Source organism: Lutra lutra, chromosome 2, assembly GCF_902655055.1.
Source record: "Lutra lutra chromosome 2, mLutLut1.2, whole genome shotgun sequence".
Lineage (NCBI taxonomy): Eukaryota > Metazoa > Chordata > Mammalia > Carnivora > Mustelidae > Lutra > Lutra lutra.
The window spans coordinates 174214021-174228698 of NC_062279.1; the positions used below are offsets into that span (position 1 = coordinate 174214021).

General features: G+C 38.2%; 1 protein-coding gene across 4 annotated transcripts in view; it reads left to right on the forward strand.

Annotated features, from left to right (window-relative positions):
• The window catches only part of KLHL5 (kelch like family member 5), a 101543-nt gene that overhangs the window by 40020 nt on the left and 46845 nt on the right, over positions 1 to 14678 (forward strand). For all 4 annotated transcript variants that reach the window (XM_047719120.1, XM_047719118.1, XM_047719119.1 and 1 more), the window contains 4 exons: positions 3339 to 3521; positions 6202 to 6338; positions 7007 to 7203; positions 12416 to 12628. In XM_047719120.1, coding sequence (XP_047575076.1) covers positions 3379 to 3521; positions 6202 to 6338; positions 7007 to 7203; positions 12416 to 12628 — 690 coding nt within the window. In that variant the 5' untranslated portion in view covers positions 3339 to 3378. The remainder of the gene's footprint in view (positions 1 to 3338; positions 3522 to 6201; positions 6339 to 7006; positions 7204 to 12415; positions 12629 to 14678) is intronic.

Sequence of the window (14678 nt, forward strand, 5' to 3'; positions counted from 1 at the left end):
TTACCAATGTCTGTATTGATTAGGTCCCTAGCCTTTGGTACTGCCTCTTGTTCTTTTTTTTGTGTGAATTTTTCCACCTTGTCATTTTGTCCAGATAAGAGTATATGAAGGAGCAAGTAAAATACTAAAAGGGTGGCAACAACCCCAGGAAAATATGCTTTAGCCAAATCAGAAGAGATCCCAAATCATGAGGGGGGAGAAAGGGGATAAAAAGATGTTCAGAAAGAAAAAAAAAAAAAAAAAGAAACAATTAAAAGAAGAAAACCAATAAAGAAAAAATATAAAAAGGAAAAAAATATTATATATATTAGATAAACTAGTTAAAAAAAGTTAAAAAAGAAAAGGGTATAAGTTAAAAAAATTTAGCAGAAGAAGAGAAAAAAAATTGAAAAAGGAAAAAAAATTAAATTAACTGCAAGGCTAAAGAATCATGGGGAGAAAGCCATGAGTTCCGTGCTTTGCTTTCTCCTCCTCTGGAATTCCACTGCTCTCCTTGGTATTGAAACTGCACTCCTTGGTAGGTGAACTTGGTCCTGGCTGGGTTTCTTGTTGATCTTCTGGGGGAGGGGCCTGTTGTAGTGATTCTCAAGTGTCTTTGTCCCAGGCGGAGTTGCACCACCCTTACCCGGGGCCGGGCTGAGTAATCCGCTTGGGTTTGCTTTCGGGAGGTTTTGTTCCCTGAGCGCTTTCCGTAGAGTTCCGGAGGGCGGGAATGAAGATGGCGGCCTCCCAGTCTCCGGCTGGAGAATCCGAGAGCCCGGGCCCCACTCCTCAGTGCGCCCCCAGAGAACAGCGCCCAATTACTCCCGTCACCCTGGCCTCTGGCCGCGCTCTGAGCTGACCTGGACTGTGAGTGGTTTAAGGTAACCCCGAGCTTAGAGCTTACCCCTCGGCTCTGTCTCTGTAGCTGGCTTCACCGTTCTAATACCTGTAAGCTCTGGGACACTCAGAGACCCCGATCCTTCTGTGACCCTGCGGGACCTGAGGCCACGCTGACCCTGTGTGGGCTTCACCCCGGTTAAGCCTCTGGAGCGATGTCCCTCAGCAGAACAGACTTTGTTAAAAGTCCTGATTTTGTGCTTGGTTGCTCCGCCGCTTGTCGGGAGCCGGCCCCTCCCCCCGCGGTCTATCTTCCCGTCACTTTGGATTCACTTCTCTGCCAGTCCTACCTTTCAGATAGTGGTTGATTTTCTGTTTCTAGAATTGCTGTTCTTCTTCTCTTTGATCTCCCGTTGGATTTGTAGGTGTTTGCAATCTTTAGATAAGCTATCTAGCTGATCTCCTCCCACCTGAAGTAGCCTCAGCCTGCTACTTCTCCGCCATCTTGACTCCTCCCGCCACATACATTTTTTTAAAAAAGATTTTATTTATTTATTTGAGAGAGGGAGAGGGTGAGAGAGAGCATGAGGGGGGAGAAGGTCAGAGGGAGAAGCAGACTCCCCATGGAGCTGGGAGCCCAATGTGGGACTCGATCCCCAGACTCCAGAATCATGACCTGAGTGGAAGGCAGTTGTGCAACCAACTGAGCCACCCAGGCGCCCCCCCACGTGTGTATTTTACCTGTTCCTTCCTCTAAACCCTTGGTCCTCTCCATTCAGCTCCTGTAAAGAGAAAGAAAAAATGAGAAAGGAACACCTGCCCTTAGCCATGTTAGCCTAGAGGTGATGTAGTTCATTTCCATCATAAGACCACGCCTGTCTTTGAGAGAGTCTGGGAAATGCAGCCTAGTTATATTCTCTGAAGAAAAAGAGAAAGGGTCTTAAAAGTGGTCTCTGTGACATACCTGTCTCTGTCAAGCACAAGCTGTAGGACTCTCGACAGGCACCTCCTTTCTTTGGCTTCAGTTCTCTTGACTCTAAAAGATGCAGTGACTTTTTCTTTTTGGGGGAAGTTTATTAGCTGTTTATATTAAAAATATATCTTAAGGGATGCCTGGGTGGCTCAGTGGGTTAAGCCACTGCCTTCGGCTCAGGTCATGACCCCAGGGTCCTGGGATCAAGTCCCGCATCCTGCTCCTTGCTCAGCGGGGAGCCTGCTTCTCTCGCTGCCTCTGCCTGCCTCTCTGCCTACTTGTGTGTACTCTTTCTCTCTCTCTCTGGCAAATAAATAAAATATTTAAAAAAAAATATATATATATATATATATATATATATATCTTAAGATGCAGTGAGGATTGAGTCAACAAAGCCTTTGTCAGAATGAAAACATCCCTAAAAGTAATTGTGACCAGAATTGAGAACCAAGTTATGACCTTTTTGGTAGTTTATTGCATACCCAATGGATGTTGATTATGCTATTCAGGTAATCTTGGTGGAACTTGGGACTTAGTTCCTAGTAGTAACCTTTTTACTTTTTCACAATTTCCATCAGTAAATTATATGAAGATATAGAACTCATACCTTTCAAATTCTGATTTGGAAATTTCAAATAATTTCTAGATACCTAGGTTAGGCCATCACATTTCTTTTACCTATAATATAAGTTATAGGTTAACTAGGCTTTTCAAGACTGACTAGAGAATCAAATGAATTATTTATAACATTGTTTTTATGTCGGTGTACAATTGACCCTTGAACAATGCAGGCATTAGGGATACCAGACCCCACACAGCCCAAAACCCACATATTATTTTTGACTCCCCGCAAACTTAACTAGTAATAGCCTGCCCTTGACTGGAAAGCTTACAAATAACATGTACAGTCAATGAACACATTTTGTATGTTTTATGTATTATATACTATATTCTTAAAGTAAGCTAGAATAAGGAAAATGTTGTAAAGACTAATATGAAGAAGAAAAAAAATCCATGTATAAATGGACCCCCACAATTCAAGCCCATGTTGGTCAAAGGTCAACTGTGTTTAATATCCTAAACCATTACCCTGTACATGAACTGTGGACTATCACCCATTTTTAAGTAAAGGATGGCTTGGATTTTTGTCACTAAAACAGTTTAGTTGCCTTCCCGCTTTCAAAGAATGATCTCTTATACCCTTAAATATAATGTTAAAGGAGATACACCATCGTTATGAATATAGCTTGGCTCTTTTTCAACAGGGAAGATATGTTGACCAACGAAACGATCTCAAAAACAGACCCCTCAAAGAGTATTTATGGTTATTAACTACCAGATGTCACATTCACTCACAGTGTGAGTGACACACGTATGATTTGAGCCATCATTGAATTTAAAAGACAAAAGATGATGATTACACATTACTATTGACTGGTAGCATTGATGACTTCTATTACACTTAAAGGTTTTTAAAGAACTTGATAGAGAAGATCTCTTCAGTGTCATAGTAACATTTCAAAAGGTGTGTTCTCTTTCTTTTCAGGACTTCCAACAGTAGTCAGACGTTATCATCCTGCCATACTATGGAGCCATGTTCATCAGATGAATTTTTCCAAGCCCTTAATCATGCTGAGCAAACATTTAAAAAGATGGAAAACTATTTGAGACATAAACAGTTGTGTGATGTAATTCTAATTGCTGGTGATCGCAGAATTCCAGCTCATAGGTAATTGTTTTCTAAATCTCTGTATGTGAGAAATATTTCCTTACTAATTTAGTTATGCATGTTGAGATCATTTGTTCCAACTAACTTTTGGGAAGGGGTATCTTTCATGGGATTTCTGCAAAGAAAACAGTGCATGTGAAATTATTATTTTTTTTTAAGATTTTATTTATTCATCTGACAGAGATCACAAGTAGGCAGAGAGGCAGGCAGCAAGAGAAGAAGGGAAGCAGGCTCCCTGCTGAGCAGAGAGCCTGATGAGCTCTATCCCAGGATGCTGGGATCATGACCTGAGCCAAAGGCAGAGGTTTTAACCCACTGAGCCACCCATTAAGTGACCCTCAGGGGTCACTATGCTTCTGCAAAAACACAGAAACAAAACACACTAGCCTTAGATCGGTCAGTATTGTTCAACAAAGATTTCAGCTCCTATGAGCAGCTTTTCTCCTACATTCTACCTATTAAATAAGTAAACTCAACAGAAATTAAAGCTCTGAGTATTTAGAAGCAAAAAAGCCAATGGAATGAAATAGCAAAAACAGAAGAGTCTTAAAATAGCAGCATCTATCCCAACTTCTGTTTGCTGACCTCCAAGAAATATGAAAAGCAGTGATGTTAGGGAACAAAAACCTTTGACACAAATGAAGTTCTATTTTTGAAATAAGAAAAGAGAGATGTTTAATAAAGAACAATTCATTATGTTTCCTTTGATAATCCCATGTTCAGTTGTTCCATGTTAATCACTGTTAGGACTTTTCTTAATGCTTTTAAAAGCTAATTAACACTCTGTCTCAAAGGTTTTCTTAAGCCTTCCAAAGTGGAAGTGAAATTATTAGGAAAAATGGGCTTGGTTTTAGTTTCCAATGATTCAATGGGTATATGTTTATTGAGATGCTACTAGATACTGTAACAAAAAGTCTGTGTTATGAACTGGGTTTACTAGAAAAGATACTTCAACCTGTGCACCACAGAGATAGCTAAAATTCCATTTTTCCAAAACAGAGCTCATTAGCTTCCCTTCCACGCATGTGTAAACTCTCAGCGTCTCAGTCAGTGCCAGAAACTGCCAACCAGTCTCTCTGCTTTCACTCTTTCCCCCTACATTCTGTTTGCTGCACAGCTACCTGAGGGATCCTTTGAAATGAAACTCAGATCCAGTCACTCCTGTGATCTAACTTTTCAGTGACTCCTCATATCACTGTGAAACCCAGTGGGCCATGTGGTGGCCATTGCCTTCTGACATTGTGTTCTTATGTACTTTACTTGAGCTGCACGGCCCCCATGATCCTTGTATGTGCCAGGCCTGCTGCTCCTGCCTTTGGATTTTTGCACTGGCTGTTCCTTCTGCCCAAATGCTGTTCCCACATACCTGTATGACTAATTCTTTGCCCAAATGCCACTTTCCAGTCAGACCACTTATTTAAATCCCTTGCCTATTCCCCATTTGCCCTTATCCTACTTTTTTCTCTTAGCAGTCCCCACTCTTTAATGTACTCTAGAATTTACTTCTGCTGTTAATTGTTTATCTCCCTTCCCTCCAGAATGTAAGACTCCCTGAGAGAAGGGATCTTTTATCTCTTATTTATACCAGTAACTCAAGTGCCCGGTCCTTATTAGGTGTGAATGTCTTTAGTGAGTGAATAAATGGGCAATTCTCAGAAGAAACCTGAATGGTCAATAACCGTTTGAAAAGATCTTCAGTCTCACTAGCAATCAGGGGAATGAAAATTAAAACAACAATAAGATCCCATTTAACACCTTGCTGATGGCCAGAAATTTTAACATCTGACGCTGTTGTAGGAAAATATTCTCTCATACGGTGCCGGTGGGGGTCTAACTTGGCATAGCACTTTGGAGGGCTGTCTGGCAAACCTAGGACACGGCAGTGCACTCCTGGAGGGGAGAGGAGAATGAAAGCAGAGAAGAACATGGAGGAAGCTTCAGTGATGATCTATTTCTTAAAATTAAAAAAAGAAATAAAGTGAATCAATATAAATGTGCTGACATGGGTAGATCTCCAAGATGTCAAATAAAAAAAAAAAGCACATTTCAAAATACATATTTATAACCTATTTATATCTGGCTATCAAAAATCTGGTCAGAGATTAACCTAATATATAATAATGTACTATTACAAAAATAGTTTGTAGTTTTATAACAAAATATTGTCATTTGATAATAAAATGTGAGCATTACAATAATAATAATAAATCACTAGAGTTATAGAAACAACATGCTGAAACCATCCTCAGATTTCTCCCATATATCTGTTACTTCTACAATTAAATTTAAAAAGAAAAGCATTTAGGTTATTTCCAAAAGTGATAAACAGAAAGTAACCTTTATATTTTTTTTCCTTTTTTTTTTTTTATATAGTCAGTTTCATGCTGTGGCCTTTAGCTTTTTGTCTGAATGTTATGAAGTGATATTTGAGTAATGAATGGGTAAATCATTTACCTCAGCAGAAAGTGTTCAATAATGGTAATTTATTATTCCAAGGAAAGAACTAGAGCATAAAGCAATTTGTCAAATTTAAAAGGCATTTCCCGGTACCGCGCATTTTCTGTGGGTAACAAATTAAAAAATAAAAAAAAAGAGAGAGAGAGAGAAAGCAGAAACATTTATTAATGACCATCAACTTTAATGTGGTCACTGATTTTTTTTTCTTCTGGTATGTTCTCAGATTGGTGCTCTCCTCTGTCTCAGATTATTTTGCTGCCATGTTTACTAATGATGTCAGGGAAGCAAGACAAGAAGAAATAAAAATGGAAGGTGTTGAACCAAATTCACTATGGTCCTTGATTCAGTATGCATATACAGGTAATAAAACTGAAAATGTAAATCTAAAATTATAATAATCTTAAAATTATGTTGCACTATGAGATTTCAGATTTCTGCTTTTAGGAAAGCCTGGCAAAGCTAACAGTGAATCCTGCTGTTGGAATCACCACTGCTGATGATACCTTTATAAAATGTTAAAAATCTCTATATTAGAATCTTTAAAATGGTGGTCATAATTAAGCCTGTGATTGGTATTTTTAATTGTTAGTATATATGTAATAGTGAGCGCTGTGAAATGTGTAAGCCTGATGATTCACAGACCTGTACCTCTGGGGCAAATAATACATTATATGTTAAAAAAAAATTATTTGTTTTAACAAGGAAAGTATAATAATTAGGTGAATAATGTAATGTTTTTAAGTTATTGCATTTAAAATTTGAGCATTATATTTAATAGGTATGCCACTTAATTAAAGCATCATTTAAAAATTCTGAAAAGAAGCCATTTGTTTTTTTACTTTAATAGAAGTCACAAAGAGCTAAAGGGTTTTTTCATAGTACTTTTCTTTTTTCTCTTTGGACTATCTAAAACCATTTAGAATTCATTTACAGAGCTCTTGTTTAGAATTATTACTATTAATACTGATTGTTTTATAAATTAAAGTTAATATAGTTCTATGGTAATGGAATTTCTCTTTATCATTTAGGCCGCCTTGAATTAAAAGAAGATAATATTGAGTGCCTGCTGTCCACAGCTTGCCTCCTTCAGCTTTCACAGGTTGTGGAAGCTTGTTGTAAGTTTTTAATGAAGCAGCTTCACCCATCCAACTGTCTTGGAATCCGTTCTTTTGCCGATGCCCAGGGTTGTACAGATTTACATAAAGTGGCTCATAATTACACCATGGTATGTATTTCCTGAGACGCAGAAAGCCATGTGCTCTTTACCTCATCGCTTCTTGTTGCAGACTTACCTACATGGTGCTGTTTTCCCCTGGCTATGCCACACGTCCCTCTGAGGTTCAGGTTCACGGTCTACTGCGTGATATTGTCATTGAGTTACAAGGGGAAACACCAGGTCCTATTTCTCCTGGATATGTGAGTCAAGCCTGAAGTTATTACAGTCTCTAAGAAACAGAGCAGTGGCCTAGGACGGTTCTAATCAAGATTTTCAGATCTGCTGCACTTTAAAGCAGGATTTCTCCAACATTTCCCTCTGTAGCAGTTGGATGAATTTCAGAATTGCCCACATACTCACAGATGGAAATTGGTGACCGCGATGGGGTGGGGGGTAATTGGTGCAGTACAGATGATGGTACAGATGGCTTTTTATTAAAGGTAGATCTGATTATATGTAAGAAGCATTTTTAGCTGTGTAGAAAAATGTGGGTATGAATTGTAGCAAATTGTGTGCTCAAAATAAATTACAGAGGAGGTTCTTGTTTAGACACTGGAGGATAATGGATACAGACTGATCTAGGACAGCAAGAAAGGAAGGGCATGTTGAGGGTATATTGTTAGGACCAGGCCCCACAGTCTTCACAGTACAGGGATTTGGGGAAGGGAGGATATTTGGATTTTTAAGGAATGACCATCTTGTCCCACCGTGGCGTTAAGCCTTCATAGCTGGGCCAAGACTGAGAACTGTTACTTTGTCTCCTGCAGTTAGGCCAGTACACCTCCTAAGAGAAGAAAGAATATGCACACACTAGTTATCCATGTTACTGATTTTTATCAACCTGGAGATGTTTTTGTCTACCTTCTCCATCCTTCCATGGAGTTGGCTTGTCTGTGAAGGGATTGACAAATACTTTAGGAATCTTTCACTACAGAAATAGAGATTTTGGAACAATTCTAAGAACAGAGGTTTACGACTATTGGGAAGAATAATTCTACCTACTTCATAAGCTCGATGTGAGGATTAAATGAGTTCATGGGAGTGTAGCACTTAAAATAGTGATTAACCCATAGCATATCCAATCAATAAATGATATCCTTAGCATTGTCCCATCACCGCACGGATTTACTCTGTTCAACACAACAGGGATTGATGGGAGTGAACAAAAGCACTCATACCGCAGGGCGACCTTTACGATTCGTACTCCCCCCTGCGGTATCGTCACTTCTCAGGAATGTTTCTTGTTTATTTTTATTTTTAAGATTTTTATTTATTTATTTGACAGAGAGAGATCGCAAGTAGGCAGAGAGGCAGGCAGAGACAGAGGGGGAAGCAGGCTCCCCGCTAAGCAGAGAGCCCGATGTGGGGTTCAATCCCAGAACCCTGAGATTATGACCTGAGCCGAAGGCAGAGGCTTAACCGCTGAGCCACCCAGGCGCCCAGTGTTTCTTGTTTATAACAGTCAGAGATTGTGTGACAAGGCAATGCTATACAGACCTTGCATTTTCTAAATGAATTCCCATGGAAAATTTTTTTCCCCACCTCCGTCTTTTATCGTTTCCTTGCAAATTTCTCATTTTAACCTTAAACCTCGAGTTCAAATAATTTGGGAAGTAAGATGACTATAAATAAAATTGGGTTCCTTTTCTTTCATAATAGTTTCATCATTTAAATAATATCTCTTTCCTAGGAAGGAGTTTGATTCACATGAAAACATTTCTCTGCATTTAGGTCAGCCCGTTGTTTATACTAGAGGCACAGTGGCTGCTTAGACATAAATTAAATTTAAATTAGCTCTTTTTTTTTCTTAATTAAAGCTGGCATGCAGTGTTATTTTAGTTTCAGGTGTACAACATAGTGACTCGACAATTCTATACATTATGCAGTGCCTACCATGATAAGTGCAGTTACTTTCTGTAACCATACAGAGTTATTACAATATTATCGATTCAGCTCAATGTTTTTAAAGCTATTTTCATAGCCAATTAGTTGGGTAGTTTTGTTTTTTTTTCCCCCTCAGGGCTATTATTTGACATTCAGTTTCAACAGAGAGGTGAAATTTAATTCTAATAACAGTAAGTCATTTAGAGGCAGACTGTCTGATTTCAATTGTTGCTATGGGAACTCAATGAAAATGTATAGCAAAATTCAATCTTCAATTTAAATAAATCCCTCAGTAATTTCATTTGCTTGAAAGCTTATTCCAAATGGAGAAAGGATGTTTGCTAGCAAGTGTTCAGTAAGGTATAGCTATTTATATCACAAAATAGATTTTGTTTAAGTTTTTATTTTAATGCTAGTTAGTAATACAGTGTTATATTAATTTCAGGTGTACGATATAGTGACACAACAGTTCTGTACGTTACCCTGTGCTCATCACAACGACACAGAATAGATTTAAAATCCGAAGTAAGGGGCGCCTGGGTGGCTCAGTGGGTTAAGCCTCTGCCTTCGGCTCAGGTCATGATCCCAGGTCCTGGGTTCGAACCCCACGTCGGGCTTTCTGCTCAGCAGGGAGCCTGCTTCCTCCTCTCTCTCTGCCTGCCTCTCTGCCTACTTGTGATTTCTCTCTGTCAAATAAATAAATAAAATCTTTAAAAAAATAAATAAATAAATAAATAAATAAATAAAATCTTTAAAAAAAAATCTGAAGTAAGCATCATGCCACATAGTGAATTCAGTTGTCACAATCAGTAAATGGTACACATGCTTGGAATGTTCACTCCACTTCTAGGAACACAGGTAGGACAGGATGAGGAGTTCTTCCTTGTAATAATCCCAAAATCTGGAAACTTGTTCTCACTCTTACTGCCACTGAATGTGACCTGGCACGAGTCCTTTAACCTCTACCAAAACCCAACACTGGGTGTGTCATTACAAGTATCTAATGGCAGTATGGATTTGTGACATAAATAGAGGCATTTAACTTTAAATTTTTGAATTTTGTTTCTTGACCTAGAAAAAATACTGAACTTTGCTAAAATACCTGCTATAAAACCAAATAATACTTTGGAAAAGCACTTTGTGTTTAACCTTGAGGTCAGTAGTCTTTCTGTAAGTTGTTGAGCCTCGATTTTTCACTTAAAGTGAATTGTACTAAAATGGAAGGGGCATGGTTCTGAAATAGAAAATCAACAAATAAATAATAATATATATAATAGTCCTTTTCTCCTTGATGAACTAATACCATGGCATTGGTAATTCCATTAATACCATTTGAAAGCAAAGCAAAAGTTCTGTCAGTATGCCTTAAATGTTGATCCTCCTATACTCTACCTTTGAGCAATTAAAAATGTGTATTACTTTGATTTCTTGAGAATCTTACCTAATGTTATGTAATAAATCTATTTCCATGTATCTATGGGATCTTTGTTTTTGAAATTTTTAATGCCTGCTTAATAGCCCATTGAATTACAGCCCCCTATAGCTGGACCTTTAGGCTAATTCCCATTTTGTACTATTATAAATAATAATACAGAGAAGCATCATTAGAGAAGCATCAGCTTTCTTTTTCCTCTTGTGAATTATTTATTAAGGATTAAACTGCTAGTAGGATAACTGGGTTGAGAACTTCAACATTTTTATAGCTCTTACAGTGTGTTACAGCTCGTTTTATAATGTCAGTATACGATTGAGTAGAACGGTTTACATGAAGCCAACATCGAGTTTTTATTAAAATATATTTCTGAAAATGATAATCCGTCATTTAAAATGGATACATTTGGGCATCTTTAACAAATCATGATGAATTGAAGCAATTGAATTTAGTTAATTATTCATGCATGGTTTCCTGTTAAGAATTGCTAAGAAAGGAATGTCAACCCAAGATAGATTTTAGATCAGTACCTAATTTGGGTTACTGCAAGTTATATGGAACTTTAATTCTCATTTTAATATAGAAGATGGTTGCTGGTAATCCTTATCTCTAGATCTAATTTCAATGGCCCTAACTATTTCACTAAAACCATGTTTGCTGAGACAGCCCCAGCACACTAGGAAGTGTAAGAAAAACATTAAGGGACAATATGTATAGCATTTGCATTTATATTATAGCTAAGTAAACAGTCCATGCATTAAGACTTGTAACTTTGCACACCAGATAGTAAATTTCCCATCTCTTCAGGCTGTTCAGCATAATATCCTAATAAAGGTCATTCTCTCCCAGCTGAAGTCATTTCTGTTTCCCATTTCAAATTAAAAGGAGCCTGATTCTAGTATGTAGTTGCAACTGAATTATCTTCAGTCCACGGTTCTGGAGTCCCAGTGCCTTCGATGTCAATCAACACTTCTGCTTTGGCTCTTTTTCTCTGAGACCAAAAGGACGTTATACATAAATCAGATTTGTAGTTTTAAAAATAGACCTAGAATCCTGGGTGGTCTCAAGAATTACATTAAAACACTCTTGAAGGCCAGTCAGAGCCAGAATAGCCCTAAGGATATGTAGTCTTCCCTGGGCAGTATGAGAAGGCTTCTTCCGGTCTTGGGAAACCCAGCCACCTGGCAGCCATTTCTGGATAAGAGAAAGAACTTCCCAGCTTACCCAGGGATCTGGCTGGACAGAAGCCAAATTCTTCTTCACAAATGTAACCTAACTTGGATGTTAGACTATCTTGCATCTCAGAGTCTCATTCATTTTTTTCTACTCTCTACCTCTCGAAAGACTTACCAGAACTATTCCCTATCTCAAGTAAAGCAAAGCCTAAGAATCCCAGGTCCACAGAATAGATTTAAAATCCAAAGTAAGGGGCACCTGGGTGGCTCAGTGGGTTAAGCCTCTGCCTTTGGCTCAGGTCATGATCTCAGGGTCCTGGGATCGAGCCCCACATCAGGCTCTCTGCTCGATGGGGAGCCTGCTTCCTCCTCTCTCTCTGCCTATCTCCTCTGCCTACTTGTGATCTCTGTCTGTCAAATAAATAAATAAAAATCTTTAAAAAAAAAAAATTAAAATAAATAAATAAATAAATCTTTTTAAAAAATAAAATGTACCAAATGATAAAATTTAATTCTACTGATATGGAGACTTACAGTGTAACAACATAATAGCAGCTTAAATGTTATTTTATACTGTGCTTCTTTCCTGGTAAACAGTAATGCTATTGTAGGGAAGCTTTCAAGTATAAACTGTGTTTTGGCATCTAATCCAAAAATGTTTATTTTCTCTTAAACAAACTGATGGACAGAAGGAGCAATATTGTTGAAATGTGCAATTTTTCCCCTCTAGGAACATTTCATGGAAGTAATTCGAAACCAGGAATTTGTATTATTACCAGCCAGTGAAATCGCAAAGCTCTTGGCGAGTGATGACATGAACATTCCTAACGAGGAGACAATACTGAATGCTCTTCTTACTTGGGTCCGTCATGATTTGGAACAGAGACGGAAAGATCTCAGTAAACTTCTGGCTTATATTAGGCTACCTCTTCTCGCACCGCAGGTAAACTGTTTTTTGATTATTTAAAATCAGTATCCTAATTTCAACAACGTTTGTGTATTGATTTTATACTAATCATGTTAATATTACATGTCTATAGGTTTTTTCCCTTTTTTTCCCTTTGGCTCTTATACCAGATAAGATTCTTTTATATATCCTATGAAGTGTGTAAGTGAAAAGATACTTAACTAGAAAATATTTCTGCTTGTGTTTTTGACCCAGAAGTTCTGGCTGCCTATATTGCATTATAACGTGATCACTTAGGGGTTCGTAATTTTATTTGATTCAGTTTACAAACCTATCCTAGCAATTGAAGAATTAGTAAAGCCATGGGTGAAAGTAGCAGTGGACAGAAAATTTAAATTAATTTAGATTAATTCATTTGCTACATGTTTATTAAGTACCCACTGAATGCTGGATTCTGGTGATTTATAAACTGAGGCATGGTAAGTGTTCCAGCTCTGACATCTTAAACTCTGTGTCTTGACATATTCATAAACCCCAGGCTCTTCATCTGTCAGGTGGAGGTAACATCCTCTTTGACCATCTCACAGGATTATTATGAAGATGAGAAAAGTGCTCTGTACCATCAAATGTGCTACAAATAATCATGGTAGGATTATCAGCATTGTTTTAGAATTGAAAGCTGCCTGGTTAGTGTATTCAAGCAGTAAGTCTGAACACATTTGCATGCATAATTTCCCCTTTATACAGTTCTAACTGGGCTGAACAGCAGTCCCCCCTTCTCTGCAGTTTTGCCTTCCATGGTGTCAGCCAAGGTCCGGAAGCTGATGGTCCTCCTGACCTCTATTCAGGAGGTCAGTAGGATCCTTCCATACATCACAGGCCTATGTCACTCGCCTCACTTTATCCCATCCCGTAGGCGTCTTACCATCTCAGGTCATCCCAAGAAGAAGGAAAGCGCGTACTGTACCATTAGATATTTAGAGAGACTGCATTCTCATAACTTCCATTAGTTTCACTCTCCTGTTATTATTTGCTGTTCTCTTACTGTGCCTGACTTTTAACTTAAATTCGATCATAGAGACATATGTAGAGGGAACAAAAACATGGTCTATAATGGGGTTCAGTGCTATTTATGGTTTCAGGCATCCATGAAGGGTCGGGAAACATATCCCCGTGGTTCAGGGAGACTACTGATCGATAATTAACTGCTGCTTAGCTCGAAGGCTCAAATAGAGCAAGAGGCCTTGAAAGTGAAGAAAGAATGAACTGTGACTGCTCGGGGCAGATGTCCATTGTTCAAGTGCCATAAATTTTATCTGCTTTGTATTTATCTTGAGGATTATGTATTATTTCCAGTGGTTGTTAGCAGAAGCTACTGTGCATTCTCTACCTTACAGAGCCAAAGAGTAGTGCTGATGCTTTAGAAGAAAGACATCCTCTTCAGAGGTAGAATGTTATGTGAACTTATAGAAGTGAAACTGCATAAACTGATGACAATTCAGGAAGAATAACGCTGTAAAACATTTCCCTTGAAATCAGATTTACAGAAGAAGGTTACGTTTTACGGGTACTTGGCAGAAGTTTCTTTCCTATCCTTTTCTAGGTTAAAGCAAATAAAATCTGAAAAATCCTAGTAGACGTTGAAAAGAATCTGTGCGATTAAGTAACGTGATGACTGACTTCAGTCCTGCAGTTTCATATGTTTATGATACTGTATTTGCATGGTTCCGAGAGATGTTCAGCATTTCTGTTATTCAGGATACAGCTGATGATCACAGCCATAAGATCTTAGAGTTGAAAGGTGATCATTTAGCCTAACACCTGTTGTACAAAGGAAGTAACAGACCAAAAAAGTGAAACCATATATTCAAGATCCAAAAGCAATTGTCTAAATTTTCACCCTTCTGCACTGTAGTTTTATTTGCCTTTGTTTCTTGGCTAACCTCAGAGAGCTAGTAAGAGACAGAGGGAGAACTTGAACCCAAGTTAAGTTCTGTGCCTTTTTCACTGAACCAGTCAGCCTCCTGAACATACTCTGTGTAAAATTGCTGGGTCAGGGTAGGTATATCAAGTGGAGGAAGAAATA